A 21384-nucleotide genomic window follows, 5' to 3' on the forward strand; every position below is an offset into this window, starting at 1 on the left:
AAATGTCACCCACGCACCAGAAAAGAACAGAAGATTTAAAATAACTTACTTCCTTGGAAAAGCCTCCTGGAGTTCTGGAAGTGTAGGCGAGTTCTGGAGTCCCCGAAACAAATGCTTCCAAATACCCACCCGACACCTAGGCATGCCAAATTCCCATGCACACATCAGTGTGAATACATTTCAATTCTAGAAAGTTTGGTCAAGAAACTTTCCAAAGCCCTGGAGCTGAAAACCACAGCAATTCTGGAGAGAACTGTTCTAGCAAATCAAAGGCAGTTGCTAACAGGGTAGAATATGTGGGTTTCTGAGATTTCCTTTACAAGATCTGCTGCTTTTATGAAGTTTGCTGTTTCAAAGATTCCTTTGTCTTAGTCAAATAAAGGTTTACCTTGCTTAGACAAAGGCCTTTTTGAAGTCATGTTTGTGTTTTACTATTAATTTCTGCTAAAGACCATGTAGCTTTCTTTAAGGGGTAGGTTTGTGCCTGTTTCTTGAATTATCTGGGCTGGATTTTTTAGTTACAGCAGCTGTATGGGAGTTGGGGACAACAGCATAAGCATTAAGCTGAATGGTTTCTCTCAATACTCCATGATCCATGACTCACACATGCATTTTTCATTAGGAAATCAAAGCCAAGAGTATGTCAAGGGCCTGGTAGGCAAAGTAAAACAAGCACATTTTTTACTGCAGTCATATGCTAGATACAATTTTCGCTGCTAAAGGAAAGAATAAAAGCAACAGCACAACACTAACAAAACCTTCAAGTCTCTATATGTACTTCACAAGGAGAAGAGGCTACTGTTTAGTCCTGAGTATTCCTCCCTATGGATATGCTGGGAGCTGCCTGTCCTGCTGTACCCTGTGACTCAGATGCTGGATGGTTCTCCTGATTTCTCCCAGAGCAGGAGCCCTCATGCCCAGTAGGAAAGAGCAGCTATTTAACTACATTGACCAGATTCCCATTTGGTGATGGGTAGTCCATGGACTTTCCATCTGCATCGTGTTTGTTGACTTACATGGGCAGAAAGAATCAGGGCTACCCAGTAACTCCAGCAAGGACCCCTTAGCAGCTTTTTCCACCATCAGCTTAGGATCTGGCATCCAAACTGAGAGATGAATGTTGATCTTCTCTTCCCAGGGGTTCATTCCAAGACAGAGGAGTCAATTTGAGCTCTTTAATATCAGGAGGACCATACAGCTATTTATCATTATCCTGTTTCGTAAGAGCTCATGACCCTTAGCACCTCCATTTGGGCTGCAGGTTGAGAAGAACTGGGGATGAGAGGCAAACCCTGGTTTAATTTTGCCTCACATCCAGCCATGGTGCAAGCTTTATCCTGATAGGGATGGGCTTTGGCTCACCCTTTGGGTACTGTTAAGGGGAAAAATTCTCCAGCCTGAAGTAATTTGGATTCACAGCCTTTTGGGGAATAAAAGGAAGAGGTTCACCACACAAGAAAGAAATCTTTGTGTGCTTGCGAATAAGTAACTGTGTATTGCTTTCAAGAGAGCTAAAAAAAAGGTGGGGAGTTTCCCTATCTCTTGTGTTCTTGTTTCTGACACCTGTGCTTCCTTGGGTGAGTAGTGTTAGTTACTCACTTCCTCTTCTCCCACTTGTAGCTAAGAAAAGGAGGTGCTATTTGCTATTAGATGTGAGGTGCCTTGTTCCCTCAATTTTCACAGCCCTCATAGCAATACTTTGTTTTCCATCCTCAGGTTTAAACTATGTAATTACCAACTGCATCTCTATGACTAAAGTAAACACCCTGTTTTGGGGTGTGTTCTCAGCAGTTAATGCCTCTGTCCTACTCAACATTATGTACTTGCTAATTTAGTCTTGCACTCTTCTGCATTCATGCCCCAGATGACAGGTCAACCCTCCTGGTAAACTGGGGGATGCCCCATGACCTTTCTACAGCCTTTTACTATGTACATTATCACTTGACCAAGATTTAAACTTTCCATTTGCTCATTAGCTCCAGGAGGCCCTTGTGGAACAAAACCACTTAGTAGTTAGAAGGTAGAAACACAACTGCAGTGGTCTGTATTGCTGAACTGAAGGAACTGCTGTTTGCCATGTGAGTCACTACCTGGCCACACTGGACCTCCTAACTGGCTTTACTTAAGAAATAAAATGCATCTCTACGTCCACCTTCAGGGAGGAATTGTGCACATTGTGGTCCAGGACTGATAAACAGGATACTGAAGGAGTCAAAGGTGGAGGTTTCAGCTGAGGACAGCTGGTATAGAGCTGCTTCTCCTTTACTGGGGGAGATTCACAAAAAACCTCCCCAAAGAAACCAGGTTCTCACAAGAATGAATAGAAAACTCTGCTTACAAAAATGGAACACAATACAGTCAGTAAAGAAAGAATACTGCAACAAAGATAAAAGATGAATTCATACGGAACAGCATTACACAATCTCTGACCATATACTTAGTAAATGAGAATTAAAACAAATGGTTATGTTCCACAGCTCTAAATAAATTACCTTTGTTCGCTATGAAGGTGCCAGACTGTAAAGGATGAAATCCAAACCAAGTTTGGAAATTAACTCCTTAAGGACACCTGAAAGTACTGGCAGATAAAAATGTCAATGTGAATCCAGTGCTAAAAGCATCATCTTAGAGCCCTTCTTTTATGTTCTCTTTTTTTTTTTGTTCTTAATAGAATACTCTTAATTTGCATAAAGCAAATACATGACTTTTAGTAAGAAATTACCTTAACCTGTGTGAAGCAGAGATGGCTGTGGGCTGTTTATAGGCAGGTTGATTTGCAAAACCTTCCCCAAAGGACACTGCAGTACATTCCTAATTTCCAATGTTCTTTGGTACATTTCAGTAACCTGACTTCCAGCTTCATCTTAACTCTTCTCCATTTCTTGCATACTGATTTCAGCTGCTTTAAGGTGGTCCCATACTGTTTAATATACTAAGCCCTAAAGTCAACAATAGTAATAGGGAGTATCAGACCCCGCAGGCATGGCCAATTTCTGTATACTTGGGCTAAATATAAGACTTCTGGGACACCTCCTACCTTTGGAGCAAGCATAGCCAACTGTGATGCTCTGGGAAGTGCCAGACTAATTATGCATATGCTACAGAAATACTCAGATTTCTACTCCTAAAGGCAATTGTTACGGTAATGCCCAGCCAAGTGTAAAAACAAGAAGAGTAATCTTCAAAATATACCCAGGTAGATTTTTCTGGATAAAAAGAGAGGAAACATTGTCAAACGGTAATTTTGTGGGATTCTCTTTCGAGCTGGGAAGTGCATTTACTAAAAGCAGCCTCCAGACCTAGATCCAGCCATGATGAAAGGTTGAAGGGGGAGCACAGCCACATTTCTGCCAGTGATTTACCACCCTGGAATGGAAGCTCTGCACACACTCGTGCCTTTGCAGGTCTTCAGCATGTCAAAGACTCCCTTTATTTCCTTCAAAAAGAGGAAATAGGGAGGGGAATTCAGATGTAGGCATGCAACTTTGCTCAGTGCTCAGGAATGGCTTTTAATACTTTACTCCTGCCCAACGTACACCAAAGCATTCACAGTGACCTGCAACCTGTGCCCACCCAAGCACCCCTGGGACTCTCCAAGGCACTGAGGTTTACACAGCCCCAGGGTCAGAAAAGCTGAAATGCGGTATAAAGCTGTGTTTAGCGATCTTTGCCAGCTGTGCTGCAGATATTGCCTGGGATAATACCTTATCCAGGCTACTCACTTCCCAGAGCCGAAGCAAGCCTGGCACGTAGGACTGCCACAGTGTAAAAATAAGAGGTACAACTTGTAGTTAAGAAGATCCCTGAAAGACAACTGATAGGAAAGCTGTGAGCAGCTCCTTTGTGGCTTCCCTGCACAGGTTCCCACAGAGCCTGGGCACAGATGAGAATTCAGCCCAAAGAATTACTCAAATTAATGGCATGTAGGTTTTTAAACAAAGCAATCTCTGTTCAGGGGAACAGCAGAGCTGCTCTGTGAGTTCCCCTCCTGCAGATGGCTTTAAAGGTAAATGCTGTAATTACAGCTTTAGAAGAAAAGGCAAAATATCACTGAAACACCACAGACAAACTAGAGCTTGACCTTTAAAAGGCTTTACTCTTCTATATTTGCATGGCTGTCATTGACATACATCTAAAATTGAACAAATTAAATTACATCGTAAGTTCACTTTTTTTTTTTTTTCTTTTTAATGGACAGAAAGTCATTGGCAGCATGGAACAAGACTTCCCATGTAGAAGTAACATGGAAAGATAAATCCTGTTTCTGCACCATGCCAGGAACTTCAGTTTGTTGCAGAAATAATTTTTTAGATAGTCTTTATTAGTGAAGAGAACTATCCCAAATGATACAGCATTGAACCACCTTATTTTCTCATGGGGATGGGGCAATTCACAGAACACTACAAAATAAATATGGTGGAGGGAGGAAGCACATGAAAATAGCAGAGAAGTTAATATATAGATCGATATATACTAACAGTAGATGGCTACAGGGGGAGTGTAAAGACAAGGCAGGGAAGGAGGACGCTCAGAAAGGCCAACTCCAGTCCCATCAAGCCAATTTCCTGAGTGCCCTGAGCACTGGGCAGTCTCTTGAGGCTGTTTCTGAACAAGAAGTTTATTTGGGTACCCCTCTGACCTTCATCATATCCCTGTTTCCACAGGAGGATCCACATGGGTTGGGTGGCTGGGCTGAAGCTGGCTTTTGTGAGTACTACTCACAGCTAAAAGAGAAAGGGAGAAGGGTGCACAGGGGTATTTCCAGGGAAAGGGAAGATCACCAAAGCCCCCAGTGCTCTGTAATGTGTTGGGGCACAGTGTCTGGGTTGCAGCTGCCCTTTTCAGATGCAAATGTACTTTTCTGAGGTAACGCAGATGTCTGATAGCTTTATTTGGTCCCTTCCAGGAAAGATGAACGCACTGACAAAGTGAGGATCTGAACCCGGCCCCCAAATTCCAGGAAGAAGGCTTCAATTCCCTTCAGCAATAGGTTCAGCCTAGCACATTCGGCAGCCTGGGGAGCAAACCCTAGGAAGGAGCACTCCATGTTCATTATTAGGGACTATGTAGACATTCTGCTGATACAGAATAGCATTTTTATTCCTTTTTTTTTTTTTTGGCTGTAGAGCTTTTTTTGATGAGATGTTGAAGAATGAATTCCCATGTGCTATGTGGGAACGAAAGCTCCTTTTGCACTTCCCACTGGAGTCAAGACTCTGGCTTGGTGTCAAAACATCCCTTCTGTATAATAAGTACAATATAATATATGCCAGTAAGTAATATATAATACATACAGTAAGTAATACAGTCTGCTGTAAACTTCAGAGTGTGCTTAGAGGTAATCCTGCTATTGTCACTGTAAATTCAGACACTTGGAAAGATGGGGTTTTTAATAGAGCTATTCTCTTTCTTTGTGTATTTATACTACACTAGGGTGCACAGAGATGCCGTCCAAGTCTTCCCCTCACCCTAGATTTACTTTTGACCTATGCAGCTGAGAACAGATGCTGTGTAGGGGGAAGATGTGGAAGCAGCTGTGGGGTGAAACATGAGAGCTCTACTGCGTGGGATCCCACACGAGGGCTGCCTTTGTTGTAAAACTCCTGATGAAACCCAACCTCTGAGTCTTCCTTCAGGCTGAAGGTGGCTCATTCCAAAGGACATCTCTTTACTTGAGTCTGAGACTGAAAACAGCGAAATCGATTTATTCCTGAATCAAAGCATTCACTCCATTCTACTTTTATAAATGCTGTCCTATGACTCCAAGTACCTGTTTTTCTTTGTCCTTTAGTTTTCCTCAGTTTGAGTTTGGAATGAGGTTAATAAAATAAAGTATTACAACAAAAAAGGGGAGGTGGAGGGCAATACGAAATGTGCTTATCATTAATATTTGAAGGAGCCATTGATTTCCACCTCCTGTGGTCTACTGACGCTTGTAAAGTATGTTTTATTTTTGTAAAAGTATTTACATAAGGTCTACCCTGTAAGCAAATTGTCTCCTGGCCTACCATTCATCATTCAAATTGCTGGGTAGTCCTGCCGCAGTGCTGCAGGCAGCTTACAATATTTGCATTGTTCCATATCCATATAAAAATTAAGCTTTCTAAAGTAACCTAGATACCTGCTAAACCTGGTGTTTATTTACAGCGCTGATTATACAGTGTCCAAAAAAACCACATTCCAGGGAGGTCATGTCTGTAACACTTTAATAGACATCAGGCAGAGGACTTCTTGGGGTGTATCCGCAGGCAGGTTTTAGAGAACTATTCCCTGGAGAGCTCACCATACGTAGTTTTCCTCACACCTCTAATGTAGGTAAAACTCAGCATCTCAGTGCTTTATGTGGATTTTACTTAACACTGAGTTTTCATCTCGGCATGTGTGGGTACAAGATGGGTGTTTTGCAGCTAAGCAAGAATCATAGAATGCTAGCATGGTTTGGGTGGGAAGGCACCTTAAAGCTCATTCAGTCCCAAGCCCCTGCCATGGGCAAGGACACCTTCCACTAGAGCAGGTTGCTCCAAGCCCCGTCCAACCTGGCCTTGAACACTGCCAGGGATGGGGCAGCCACAGCTTCTCTGGGCACCCTGTGCCAGCGCCTCAGCACCCTCACAGGGAAGAACTTATGTCTAACATTTAAACTAAGTCTCCCCTCTTTCACCTTAAAACCATTTCCCTTTACTCTTTTCCTACAGGCCCTTGTCCCAAGCCCCTCTCCAGGTTTCCTGCAGCCCCTTTAGGCACTGGAGCTGCTCTAAGGTCCCCCCTTAAGGAGCCTTCTCTTCTTCAGGCTGACCCAGCCCAGCTCTCTCAGCCTGGCTCCAGAGCAGAGCTGCTCCAGCCCTCGCAGCATCTCCATGGCCTCCTCTGGACTCCCTCAAGCAGGTCCATGTCCTTCCTGCTCTGCGTGTCCCAGAGCTGAACACAGCGCTCGAGGCGGGGTCTCAGCACAGGGGCAGAACCTCCTCCCTCGACCTGCTGCTCGCTGCTTTTGGTGCACCCTAACACACGGCTGGCTTCGGGGACGCGGGCGCGCGCTGCTAGCTCCTGTTCCAACCCCTGACGCGTGCAGGGACACCTTCCCCGGAGCAGGATGCCGGAAGCCGCAGGTGACACTGGGACACGGGCTCCACGGAGCCCACGGCTCCATGGGGACTCGCTGCGCTGGGACACAGCGAGGACCGTACAACCCTATGGCGGCGGGTGCGGGGGGTACGAGGAACAGCGCCCCCCAGCGGCCCTGCCGGCGGCCCTTTCCGCCGGCCGCCCTCCCGCCTCCCCCGGGCGCTCCCCTCTAGGCCAATAAGAGCAGAGCGCGCTTCTGACTGACAGCTGCTCTGCCCAATAAATGGGCGCGGCGGGGCGGGGGAGCCTAGGATGGCCGGCGGCCGCGGAGGAGCGGGCAGGCGGGCACCGGCTGGTGGGCGGGGTCAGTTACGTCGCCGGACGCCACCGCCCGCGCTGCTGTGGAGCCTTGAGGAGAGGCGTCCGGGAGCGGTGCCGGCCGTGCCGCGGGCTCCAGGGGCGGACGGGAGGCGACCGGAGCCATGTTGGGCAGCGGTGCAAGGGCGGCCAAGCCCTCCTTCGTGTCCTACATCAGCCCGGAGGTGCGGGGTTGGAGGGGCTGGCGCGGCCGCCCTGTAGGAGGCGGGCGGCGGCGGCCCCTGAGGCGTGCCGGGAGGGAAGGGGCCGCGGGTGAGGAGAGGAGGGCGCGGAGCTGTCAAGTTGCCGCAGCCCCGAGGGGTCCTCCGTGCCCCGGCGGAGGTCCCGTCAGGGCCGCGGGAGCTGCCGTGAGCGGCCGGGCAGGGCGGGGGGAGCTGCCGGGCGTGCAGCGGGTTTTCCGTGGGGAGTTGTGAAGAGTTGCTTGGGACGGGACGGGACGGGAATGTGGTTGGAACAAGGCTGGTGTGAGCGTTGTTCGGTGTGCTCTTTCCCCAGCAGCGAGGGGGAAGCGTCTTGTTTCTCCGGAAAGCTTAAAAGATGTGGTAGGCAAGTCATGTGTAAGCTGGTTGTTTTTATGGTAGTTCACATGAATAGTTTTGGTAAGCAGCGACCACATGTCATCGTGACTGTTCGTCTCGTAAGGTGGCGCTCTCCAAACCTGTTTCTCTTAATGTCCCTTAACATCACTTCATGCCCAGTGTGTGCGCTGTGTAAAGTCCTCGTTTTCACTAAAGCCCTGCGTGTCTTTCTTTAACAGCTCGATGCTGAACTCTTGGCTGTGCATATCGTTCCCACTGTTCTTCCTGTTGTCCTTTCACTTATTTATTGAAACTAACATTGGCAGTTTCACTAAAGTGGTTTTGGACTCGATTTATTGAGGTCATGTTGTTAGCAGATGGTATTAGATCAGTATTGTTACTCAGTATTCCTTCATTCTTATTCCTGGCAAACAGCTGTTTTCTAGGAAGACAAATCTGCATGCAAACTTGACATTTGTGGGGTTGCTTTTATCCCTTTCCTAGTTATTTGTAGTCTGTGTTAAACTGGTTCTTAGTTGTTCAATTCTCCTGACAGCCTCCTAATGAGATTTTGGCTATCTCGTTCACTACTACAGTTTGTCACTGATAGGACCTTAGAGAACCTGAGTCTTTTGTTTTTCACTGAGTCTGAAATAACGGTGTAGAGTTGTTGTGTCTGTAGTCAGCTATGTTGTTCAAAACTTACGTCCTTTGATAGCAGCTCTGGTTTTTATATATTGTTCAGGTCTGGTGCCTTGTTTCATTAGTTTACTTTAAAAGTTTTCTGTCTTCCTTGCATTTCCCAGTAAAAATGAATGTAAATGATGGCTACAAGTATTTCTGGAGTCAGCAAACATAGTTCTGTGTGAAGTCAGTCTTTCACCTTAAAGTCAGTTTTTCACCTTTGCTGCAAAAACTGGCCAGTGGGAAAAGGTACAAGTCAAATGTATGTGTAGTGCAGTAAGATACTGAATAATGGAGAACTTAAACTTTATTGTAACTCCAGTAATGTATCTCTTCAAATATGATCCTGATGGCTGCTGGAAGAAAGGTATTCAGTGTTGGAAGATGAAGCTCTTAGTGAAATGTCCTGATGCACAAGAGCTTGCAGTTATTCACTCTGCATGTGTTCATGCTGCTTTTAACAGTCTCCTTTATTTTTCTCCTTAAATTTAAGAATTTCATGGACTTTTGCAGTAGAAGCTTTGAAATACAGACCTGACTTCTACCACAGAATTGGTCTCTCTCTTGCACCTTCAAAAGCTAGGTGAAACTGAGGGTTGATGACAGTAATAAGTAAAGCATGTTTAAGTCTTTCCTCTGTTGGGTGTTGCTCTCTTTTTGAGGCAGCCTATGACTGCCTTAATGGGATGGTTACAGAATGCTGAAGACTAGAGGCTTTTATGAGGATTAAAAACAAAGCTTTAGATGTGTGATGAAACCTGTGCGTCTACTTGGGGATCTGGAAGAAGCATGTTGATTAGATATCCTAAAATAAACAGGAGTGAGCATCTCTTAAGGAGCTGTGTTCTGTAGGCACCTGAGAAAAATAACTTTTTGAATTTCCTGCACGTTAACTTTCTTGTAGTTGAGTTTTAAAATTTCAGCAAGACTAATAGAACAGTGGAGATACTTAATGTATTGCGTGGAATGTAGTTTGGTCAACCAGGAACTTTCCTTTCATCAAGATAGGGTAACTCCCAGGTGCTTGGGGAGGATTATAGGAGACAGGTATGTTCAGTGTTGTGCTTCCTCTATTAGACTCTGTAAGAATGTGAGAAACAGCAGTTCAGGAACATCATGAGCGTGAGGCTACACCTAAATAGCATCTGAGTTAATGGTCAGTGAAATTACGGAGCCTTGCCTCAAATCTGTTTATACTTCTGAGCTGCAGCAAGTTTTTCTGTGCAGTACAGAGCATATTCCACTGTTGCACTGTAGTCTCCCTTGCTTACAACTTCCAGATTCTTTGGGCTTGTTCTTGTTTGCTTGGAAAGTTGTTTGAGACCTTAAGCTGCTTCTTCTAGGTTAGGGGAGCCCTACAATAAGAAAATGGATCAGGCAGAGCTGAGTTTTGTTCTAGCCCCATCTTCTGTTCATCATCAGATACCTCAGGGACATGCTAGGTAATGCTCAGGAAAATAAAACCAAGTTAGCTTCAAGCTGCTGTTGTGGTTTGTTTTATTATGAGAAGAAACAGGAACTCTATTCATATTAGTATAGGCAAGATGGAAGTAAGGTGTTAAAGGAACAGAAGTAATTTCTGCTGTGAAACACCAGAATGTCTGGAAAGGCAGTGTTTTTGACATCTCACTAAATAGAACCTAGTTATGCTCTGTTACATGGAACCACAGATCAATCAGTGGTTTGTTGAGAGCAAGACTGTAGGATGTTGATATTAATGACACACTTCCGCTCAGGACAGACTTGGCTACTCTGCAGGAAGTGGGGTGAATGCTAGGGTATAAAGTCAATGTTTTGACATGTCTGATCACAGACTAGAGATATTTGTCTGTGGAGACATAGAAACAAGAACCAGTGAATTACTTCATGATTTCTAACTCTTAATATTTCAAAACTGAAAGCATTTACAAGGCAAACAAGCTGGATGATATTTTCCTTAAAAATTTATTTGAATAAAATTTAGATATTAAACTTGATTTGAAGATTAATGCTACTTTGTGCATGCATCCTTAAAAGTTAAATCCTTCATGTTAATTCTTATAGAATATTAGTTCTTGTATTAGCCCTTAATAAAAGTTTGCTCTGCTTCATGGTACTTTGTCTCTTAAACTGGGTATTGCTGTTGACTCATAACCACTGTGAATTCTTGCTTGTGAATCTAGGTGTTGTGTGTTCTGTAGTGATCACTTTTAAAATGGGATGATGTCCCTCCTAAATTGGAGTGATGGAACTGAAGGATGATATAAGGAATAGGAGTTACCACGGCAGACAGCTGGGCTCAGGACTGACATGGGGGAAGCTGGGCATTGATGTCAGAGGAGATGGACAGTACAATGTGAGGAAAGAGGAAAGGGTAAAAGATGAAACAGATGTGGAAAACATGTGCTATGATCTTATGGACTATTGGATAATGGAGCGGTGAAAGGAAGGAAAACAGATTATTTTTAGTACTTTAATAAAACTGTAGTAAATATCTCCTCTGGGTTGTATGATACAACATGGGATTAGGCTTGTTTGACCAAGACAGAATCTTTCAGAAAATACAAAGAGTGCATTGTGTTTTGTTTCTGAATACAAACTGTATGCTAGGCATACACACAGGTATTTCCTCTTTTGCATGAAGTTCCAGTGGAACTGTTAGAAGTTTGATTTATTTTACTCATCAATACTTTATTTGCTTGTAGGAGCACCACAACCAACTTACAAAAATTTCAGTCTACAGTTTGACTTTTACAACAGACAAAGATAAATGTATAGTTAAGAAAACTATCTCAGACCTCTGTTGCCTTTCAGTGAAGTATAAGTAAAAAAGAAAGGAATGTTCACAGTAAGCCTCGCCGTGGTGTAGAGCTTCACAGTGCAGAGATTTCTTGTGGAACACTGTATAACATTAAAATAGCTTGTGTTCTCATAGCACTGCTGTTTGCTGTCAGCCTTGAAAGAATGTGTTTCAGACAGCACTCTTGATATGAAGAAGAGATAACTTGTTCCTTCATTACTTGAATCTAATAAGCAATGTTTTTTTCCCCCAGTATGTTTACTAAAAATCTGTTTTTTATTTTTGGAATTACCTCTAGCACAAATGTCCAGCTATGACTAAGTGATGGTTGGGTTCAAAGTTTACAGCATATGGTTTGCTGCAGCAGATATCCATGGGCTCCCTGATGAGAGTGGTGAGCAACACCCAGCATCAATAGACCTATATACATCTTCTGTAACACTGATTAAAAAAAAAATACCCTGAAAAGATCTGGATTTGGCATCCAGGGAATGTTTTCCACTTTTTACTCATTTTCTGGGTATAGTTGTTTACTTCCCTGCTGAGTGGGAGATGAGAAATTGCTCTCAATTGTGGTAAGGTTCTAGGACAAAAAACAGGACTCATTTGGGATCCCTCTCCTGCCCTAACTTTCAAGACCCTATTAATATAGCTTAACTGCTACTTGACCTGACTGCATTTAACTTCATGATGTCTCACAAGTGGTGGCTCTCTAAGGCTTCAGCACTTGAGGAAAGACAAGTCTCCCTAGACAAACTTGGGGAATATATTTTGGGGGTAGAGCTGAATGTAGTCTTTGGGTATTGCAAACTGTGCAGTTATTCCCTATACTCAGGTAAAAGCCAAGAAGAAGAGGTTTTCCTTTAGGAAAACAGTGCCTTTATTGAACCAGAGATCTGTAAGCAGCATGGTGTCTCCCTTCCTTGGCAATTGCAGGTTTCATAGTGGAATCAGCTGACATTCATAGAATCCTAGCATGGTTTGGGTTGGAAGGGACCGTAAAGTTCATACAGTTCCAACCTCTTGCCATGGATATAGACACCTTCCACAAGACAAGGTTGCTCCAAACCCCGTCCAGCCTGGCCTTGAACACTGCCAGGGATGGGGCAGCCACAGCTTCTCTGGGCAGCCTGTGCCAGGGCCTCACCACCCTTTACAGTAAAGAACTTCCTAATATTTAACCTAAATCTCCCCTCTTTCAGTTTAAAGCCATTCTCCCTTGTCTGGCCCTACAGACTCTTGTAAAAAGTCCCTCTCCAGGTTTCTGGTAGCCCCTTCAGGCATTGGAAGCTGCTTTAAGGTCTCCCTGGAGCCTTCTCTTCTCCAGGCTGAACAAGCCAAACTGTCTCCGTTTGTCTCCTTACCCAAAGGTGCTCCAGCCCTCAGTGTCTTCATGCCTCTTCTGGACTTAGTCAAGCAGGTCCGTATCTTTCTTGGGTCTCCAGAATTGAGTGTAGTACTCCAGGTGATAACATCATGTGAGTGGAGTAGAGTTGGTTTGAACTAACAAGAAGAATGGTGCGTTATGAAACAGTACGGTGTGACACATCATCAGCCTGCAATTTTGGTATGATTTGGTACTCTGTAGTGTTACAATTGATAATAATGGGGTGTTGCTGTATTGCCTACCATTGTTTGACAGCCTGTAAATAGGAAAGTGCACAACTGCGAAGCATTTCTGAGAAAGAAGTTTTTATGAACCTTCAGCAAAGTTGAGGTCTTTCTTTCTGTAACTTCAGAGGCAATCCAAAATCCAAATTTTCCTCATTTGTGTGGTGTTGTATTCACATCTGCTTTTAGCTGTTGGCTGGTAGTGGTGCTTCCTATGTTGTATCTTCAATAAGAAGTGCCAACATGCTGCTTGAGGCATTCAGAACAGGGAAGCTACAGATGAAGAATTATCTAGAGGTGTGTATGGCTTTCGGTTGGTCATACATGGAAAGCACTTGCATGATTAACTTCAACAAATGGTCAGAAGGTGACCTTTCCTGAGGTCTGAGTAGATCTAACGGCTTGTGGAAAGGGACAGACTTACTTCTGGTGCTTCCCTTTCTTTTGTTTCTGTGCTCATCTGACCTGTTGATGAGCCAATTCTGCTAACAATAGGCAGTAACAACAAAACCAAATGTAGCACAAAGTCAGATTTTTCCAGCTGATCTTACAAATGGAATTACCTCACCATGTAGTCAGACAAACCCAGGGATAAAAGGGGTGGGTGAGTGAGTATGATCTGTGTGGCTGAATAAAGGAGTGTTGAGAAGGATGCATTTTAGTCTTCAGGCTCTTAAAGTAATCCGAAGATCTGTGTTGCCCCCAAACTGAAATCTATTAGAACAATAAGGTTGAAACACAGTGGAAATGTTAGCTAAGTTTACGAGTTTCCACACAGCTTGCACTGTATCAGGGCAAGTTAACAACTTTTCTTCATGAAGATCTTTGCATCCTTTTTTTAAAGGAACAAATGCAAAATGTGATGTTAGTGACATTAGTAGAATTTAATGTATTTTAATATCTTCCCTTAGAAAATGAGCAGCATGGATTCTTCAGCAATGTTCATGGCTCACATTCTGGCTATTCAAAGTGCATATTTATGAGTTGTATTTAAAATATGGTTTCGTTACAGGAACATAAATTCTGACTTTCAAACAGAAGTATTCTGGAGTCTTGGCTTTTAGAAGCTGTCGTATGCTATAGGAATTATGCATATAGTAAGCACTTCAAGGCCTGTGGGTTTTGTCAACAGAGTGAAACTGGATATTACAAGCTGATCTCTGTGTTTGACTGAGGTCTCTATGCTGCTGCTGCTACTATAGGATTTAATTAAAATTCTAATTCCTTTCAGAAGATAACCAATTTAGCTTGTAACCAAAACCCAAACCACTTGTTTGAAATTATTTGCCTCTGTGATATCAGCTATGAAAGCTTCATTGTATTTTAACAAATGGGTGTAAGCTCAAAGAACTTACTTGGAGTAAATTTTTTTTTTCCTCAGGTCTTATCTACCAACACTGCATAAACTGGTACTCATGGCAATAAGTACAGACATTCAAGCAGTATGTACACATAAGCAGTAGTTGTTACATGCCTTATATCTTCCGAAGTGAAAGTTACTGGAAAAGCACCTAGTTAGTATACTGCTTTACTGTTCTCTAGCAGTGATTGTTGGCGTTTAGTTTGTGAGCAAATAGTGTTGCATTTAGTTGCCCAAAAATAATGACAGTAGAAGGCATACTAATAAAGACACTAGTAAACCCAGTTTAGCTTAGAGCTTTGGTTTTACTTGGAGCTATCAGTGGTGAAAAGGCACAGTGGTAAACCTGTATGTATTTCTTTGAAGGCAGCAGTGTTCAGCTTGAGCTGTGTTTGCATAGTAGTTTATTTAGCTGCCAAGCATGGACTTTGATTAAAATTCACAATATCCAAACTTTGAAGTCCAAGGCAGTAAATTGTTTTGGTTTCTGCATTAGCTGCCAGCTGTAGCTACAGATTTCTTTCTTCACACTACCTCCTCTTTCATTTTATAACCTTTGACTCTTTTCAACCTGTCTTGAATGTTTCTGCCGTTCTCATGACATGGTTTCCTGGTGGTTTTAGTTTTGCTGTGCAGCCTGCAAGCTTTGTTTTGGGTCTTCTGAGTGATGGAGAGCAACTGAATGGGAAAGGGGGATTATTTTTATGCTCACAAGAGCCTTTGTTTCTTTGTGTTTAATCCAGCAAACCTGTTATTGCTTATGTCTCCTTTCTTGCCTCGATTTGCAATATCTGACTCCCAGTGTTGGTGGCAAACTAAAATTACTGTGCTTACTGCTGTGGCCCCAAGGGGGCTTCCAGTTAACTAATAGTTTTCCAGAAAGACTTCAATGCATGTAAAGGCATTACTAGACTTGGAGAAGGAAGTTCTGAACTGGCTGAGCAGGAAGGGTGTAGCATGTCCTTTAGTTTAATAATCTTTCAGCTGGAGATTTTAGCTCAACTATCAGTGCCTTAAGAGTAGAGTAAGTGGTACTGAGAACTTAAGTTTGTTTTGTGGAATTTGTGTCCAAACTAAAGGATATCCTGTGGCTGGTTTTACCTCTTGACTCTGAGATTCTGAAATACCTTTCCCTATAATCTTGGTAACTTCCCTATAATCTAGTAACTTTTGTACTTTGACTGCAATAATATGTGTAAGAAAATAAAAAAGTTAGTGAAAGATGAAGCTTGAAAAACTGTGAAGGATACCTTAGAAACAAATACTAAGTGTGGAAAAGCTTAAGAACAAACTCTGGGAGATGGTGTTGTAATACTAAGTTTATGCTTATTTATGTGTGCTGAGAGAATTTAAGAATTACTGGGAATGCTTTATTTCTGTCAGTTACTCACACACAATGCATTTCCTATTTATGTGCACAGCTGCATATAACTGACACTGTAGGTATCAAACCACTGACTTAATTGTTTAGGTAGTAGTCTACTGACCTGCAGTGGAAGGAACACATTGCAAAATTATTTCCTTAATTTAGGAAGTTTTTCCTTTGTTTTAGTTTGCTTAGTTTCTAGAATATGAGGAATTTAAGTGGGAAGATGCTGTTATGTACAGCATGTGTTGAAGGTACAGTCTTTGCAAAGTAATAATTACATTTTCTCTCTTTAGGAAGTACATGTAAAGGAACCCATAGAAAAAGAAGTAAATCCTCACTTATTACCAGGTAACTGCTGTATATTGTATTATTACAATTAAAGAATAAAAAATCAGTGAAGTAAACGGTATTTAAATATTTCAATGTCTGCAGCAAATACTTAAGTGACATCAGTGCCTCAGGTAGTAAAATAGGTTTGGTGTAACATGGGTTACGCCATAGGGTGGTGTTTCAATGTGAGTTGAAACGCATGGGTTAAAATGTTTCAAGTATCTGTATCTACAGTAATGTTGAAAAAATATATATTTGAATGTTTGAGTATAGCATTTTCAAGTAAGTTGCATATGGAGAACTGTCTATGCTTCAGTCAGCCCTCTTCTTAGAAGATAAATTCAGGCAGTTTTGTGTTTTGTTGTGGTGGTTTTGGATACTGAAGGCCAGTAACTAGCGGAAAGAATTCTAGTTGCTTTGCTTCTACTATGAGTTACATAAACTTTTTGATGCCTCATTCACTGTTAAGATTTTTGGTTTGGGTTGGGGTTTTTTTCTGATTTACAATTCTTTATTTTAAAAAATGTTTTCAAAGATGAGGAAAGATGATGTTACTAAGATAAAATACAAGTAAAAGTTTATAACAAGCTAGTATTGTTATGTTGTTTGTTTGGTTTTGTAATAGGAAAGACCAAGAGACTGTCTGATTAAACCTCCTAGAATCTGGTTTTAATTTCTTAAAATTGAAGTTCACTTCCTGTTAACTTAAAGATTAGAACTGCAGACTTGTGTTTGAGAAATTTAATATATCCCTGGGACCTGTAAAATAAGCAATATCTCCAGTCAAAGCTATGAAAAACTAACTGTGATAAAGTTGTAATAATAAAATCAAATGTTTCAGCATTTTTAGAGCTTAACAGTAAAGAAAATTGGAACAATTCTAAACTTGTTTGACTGTATAAACTCCTTTTGGTGGGGTTTGGGTTTTTTTTTTTTGAGTACACATTCATATAACTCGTCTTTGCAACTCCATGTGTTGCTCTCCTACCACTTAGAGCAGCCCATGGTAGAGATATTTCTGTTTACAGAACTAAGTCTTTGCAGTTGAACAGTGTTCAGTAATTCAGTAATACTAATAACCTGGAAGGCTTTCAAGGTACAGATTCCAAGAGCTGTCTCTTAATCTTTTTGTGTAACAGTGATGGAATATTTTCTCATGTGAGAAGCTGTGAGGAAGTTAGCGCTGAATTTAAGATAACAGTTTAAATAATTCAATTGTAAATGTCAGTTACGTTTCAAATCAGTGTTTCTTTTGTACAGGTGAACTGCTGCTTTGTGAGGCAAGCACAGTATATAAATATATACAAGAAGATGGCTCAAACCGTGGCACCTATGGGAAACTCGTGTGCACAAACTTCAAGATTGCTTTCCTTGATGATTCTGCTTCAGATGATAATGTAGGAAGACAAGTCTTCTAATTATGACCAAATAGGCTCTGAAGACATGTAGTATCTCTGACTAAATATTCCTTATATAAGGATACAGAATGAATATAGCTTTTAAAAACAGTTTTAATGGGTGCAGATTAATTTTAATGGTCTGCATCCACTTGATCTATGCAGATCCTTCCTCAAACTATCATGACTATTTAAGTAAAAACAGTGCAAGCCTGTATTAGACATATTTTATATAACTCTTTGTATCCTATGCATTGGTAATTTTGTGAAGATTAAGTTAAAAGAATGGTTTTGAAAAGTAATGGTCTGTTTAAACCTGATTTCTGATTGCTTGTCTATCACAAACTGCAGAAGTGTGAATGTTGTACAGTATGCATCTGAATTTAGGCTATATCTGCAAAACCATTTCAGGGCTACACAAGACTCGGTAAACTCTTACTCAGTGGAAATGCTGTATTTAACTGTTTGTGTGGCTCAGTAAAGCTCTGAATTATTCCATCCAAAGTCAGGGGTTGACTGCAAAAAATTAAAAATCAGATACTCTTGAGCTGTCAAACATTAAAAAGTTAAAAAGTTGCCAAGTCTTAAAGTGAATTAAATGTTGTTTTGTTTAGGTGCTCAAAGAGAGCTCTCATAGGGGACTGGTAATGCCACACCTTTTTTTGATGTACTTAAGTATCTGAAACAGTCTGGTCCATTTAGGTGATAAAAGTGAAGGAAAGCCTAGAATATGGCTCTCAAGTTCGATATGATCTTAACAGTGAAGAAGAAAGTGATTTGATCGTAGTTGGAAGTTTCTTGACGTAAAGTTTTAGGGAGATTAAATGTTACACTAGGGCTTCAGCAGCCAAATACAGATTTTTGGACCTGCAGAGCCCTTTTTACAGATCACATGAGATTTGTGCTAATGTTCATAGTAAAGTTGACCATGGTAATTTCTGTTCCATCACTAATTTTAAATCTTGGGTTTATAGCACGTTAAGTCAACTGTATTTCACTTAACAGAAGTTCAGTATTAGCTATCTGTTTCAGAGTATTACAGATGTGGAAATATCTTGAATGTGGTTGAATCTGTTCACAGCTGTCTTCGTGTAAAATGTAATTTGCTGATGTAGTGTACATCAACCTTCTGGTAATAATACATGTATAACAATAATAGATAATGTAACGATGTTTAATTGTGGCATCACTCAAATGCCATTTTTAAACTCTGAACTCAGGGAATTCTAAAAGTGAGTGGAGCCCCAAATTACTTAGTTTACCAAAATAGTAGATAAAATAATTTACCCACTCATAAATATGGCTGTTATGGTATAATATTCTTGGGATACTTGTTCTTTGAAGAGATTTTCTATTTCCTGCCAGGTTCTCATAGCAAGGAAACTTGTCATAAAAGGGCTTGGATTACATCAAGTTACTTTTTTTCCTGTTTACTGCTATGATTCTAGTTTGAAAAGCAACTCTCAATACAAATTTATGCTTTGAAGCTATTTGAAAAATGAAACTCTATCTACATTTCAGCATGGCTGAGACAAAACTGGATCTGCAGTTTATAAACTATGCCTATGTGTAACCTGCATCTGTTGGTATTTTAACAACTGTTCTTCAGTGTTCTGCCTTAGCAGCTTGTAAAATAAGTAGTTCTGACATTAAAATACGTTCTGAACACATCATGCACTTGTGTTTAAGGTGCTACTGTTTAGTATTACGACATTTCTAAGAACTTTTTTCATGTTCTAGGAGCCGCAATTTAAGAATAAGATTGTCGGAGAAAATGACATAACCCTGCAATGTGTAGATCAAATCTATGGAGGTAAGTCAGCTTTCTCCTCTTGTTTTAACGTGCCTCAGACTTCTAAGCGTCTTGTAGTCTTGTGCTGTTTGTACATGTACTTCCTTATTAGAAATCTGATTGAGTGGACATGGCGGGGACCAGGATTGGGTAGTCTAGTAAAGACAGATTCAGATATATTTGACAAAATGACAGATAAGAGATATAGAAAACTGAGTCTTATCCCTAACGCTTCTTAAAGCTACATTTTTATTATCTTGTCGGGATAGACAATACCTTCAAAATGCCATGCTTTGAAGAAGAGTGTACTGTGGAAAGTCTCTGATTAAGGTTGGTACACAAGGATCTTCCAGTGTGTTGACTAATCCTATAAGTATGGAGATGTTCATTTCATTTGAGCAATAGCACTGCAGAGCAGTACAGATAGCAAATTCCCAAACAATGCTTTGTTTGTTTAAAGGAGCTTTGTTTTACGAGATTCATGGTTTCTTCAAAATAACAAAGAAGATAGAAAATGAGGTTTTAATTTATAATTAAATTGGTGAATGTTTTGCAACAGGGTTTACAGATATGCCTGTATTGCTAAAAAAGCTAAATGAGAATGGGGCTGGTCATTTGTAATTAGTAGCAAAGGCTTTATTGAGAAGCCTGACCTTGGACAGGTGTCAGAGTATTTAGAATATGTATGAATGGTGGTGTGGATTTGTGAAGGAGAGAGACTGGTGAAAACTGGTTATAAGACACTGTTTAATCTTGTATACAGTGGCCTAGCTGGCAGCAGTTGAAGTTCTGAAATTATATATACTCAAACAGAAGTGAACAAAGGGCTCTCCTGGGGACTTATTTTTTTTTTTAAGCCACCACAAAGTAAGTAGTTTTTAGGAACATGGAAAGATCTCAGTTTGACTTTCCTTTGGGAAGAAGTACTAAAATATGTTCTTTGTGCATCTCAGAACTTTGAACTTACTATACAGTCAGGATGTGAACACAAATAATCACTCAGCAGCTGGCTTGTTGAAAGTTTGTTTTCTACCTTGCAGGAAGTACCTTGAGTTGGTTTAAGAAAAATAAAGTATATTAGCACAGGAGCTTGTGTGTTATAGGGTGTATGTTTTTACTTGTTAACACTTGGGCTTGAATTAGTTTCTTTTAAAATTTGAAGAGTCAAGCAGGGGTAGCTTTATCAACAGATAATCTTTCTGGTATTTACTTAGACTTTTTAATTTTGCAGTTTATGATGAGAAAAAGAAACTTCTAAGTGGACAACTGAGAAAATACCCAGAGAAGTTAATTATCTACTGTAAAGACCTTAGGGTATTTAATTTCTGTCTGAGATACACAAAAGAAGAGGAAGTGAAAAGAGTAAGTGTAGTAACTTAATTTTTCTTTCTTAAGCTTGGTGTTGAGCGTTTAGTTGTGAGGGTAAGGGAAGGATGAAATTCATTGAGAGATCCATTAATGTATTTTCTGATCATTCCCAATTGAGAGAAAAAAAGGCTGATTTCTAGCTGACCTTCCTCATTAAAGATTGTTATGTATAGCAGCTAAAGATCGGATGCACTGGCTTATTGAAGAAAATGGGAGTACTATATGAAATCAGCTCAGGCAAATTTGTGAAGCTGTTCTCTTTGTGATATATAACCTTATTATTTTAGACTTCAGCATTTTTCACGTGAAAACAGTTAGTTTCCTGTTAACTAGAGTCCTTTTGACAGGTTAATTTGAGCTCCAAACTAGGAGTCTATTGCCTGTATTTAAATAATGATCATTTGGAAGCTAAACATGTATAATAATACTTGCTGTTAAGCCACGTAGGTATAGTATCTTGCAGGCAGCAGAGACAGTTTTCTAAAAATCAGTTTTCAGCTGTTGGGAATAGAACCCATTGAACAGTTTTGTTTAAAACTGGACTGGTAAAAAGGTTGGGTTTTTTTTTATGTTGATAGTCTTGACCTGGTTTTGGATGCTAATTTTTGGTCCTTTCCTAGATTGTCAGTGGTATACTTCACCATAGCCAGACTCCTAAGCTGCTTAAACGCTTGTTTCTGTTTTCTTATGCATCAGCTGCCCCCAAAACCACAGGTAAACGTTTTTTCTATTT

The 21384-nt window shown here is 41.0% G+C and overlaps 1 protein-coding gene across 2 annotated transcripts in view; it reads left to right on the forward strand.

Annotated features, from left to right (window-relative positions):
• The first annotated feature begins 7446 nt into the window (after nt 1-7446).
• The window catches only part of MTMR12 (myotubularin related protein 12), a 32281-nt gene continuing 18343 nt past the window's right edge, over nt 7447-21384 (forward strand). The window contains exons 1-6 of one of the 2 annotated variants that reach the window (XM_061469551.1): nt 7447-7607; nt 16058-16112; nt 17355-17491; nt 19232-19304; nt 20515-20645; nt 21272-21365. In XM_061469551.1, the coding sequence (XP_061325535.1) occupies nt 7548-7607; nt 16058-16112; nt 17355-17491; nt 19232-19304; nt 20515-20645; nt 21272-21365 (550 nt within the window). In that variant the 5' untranslated portion in view covers nt 7447-7547. Of the gene's footprint in view, nt 7608-12894; nt 14478-16057; nt 16113-17354; nt 17492-19231; nt 19305-20514; nt 20646-21271; nt 21366-21384 lie in introns of those variants that run through there. The other variant, XM_061469552.1, reaches the window with a different exon arrangement.

Source organism: Pezoporus flaviventris, unplaced genomic scaffold, assembly GCF_033815535.1.
Source record: "Pezoporus flaviventris isolate CSIRO_AGI_PZ_B2104156 unplaced genomic scaffold, CSIRO_AGI_Pfla_v1 ptg000057l, whole genome shotgun sequence".
Taxonomy (NCBI): domain Eukaryota; kingdom Metazoa; phylum Chordata; class Aves; order Psittaciformes; family Psittacidae; genus Pezoporus; species Pezoporus flaviventris.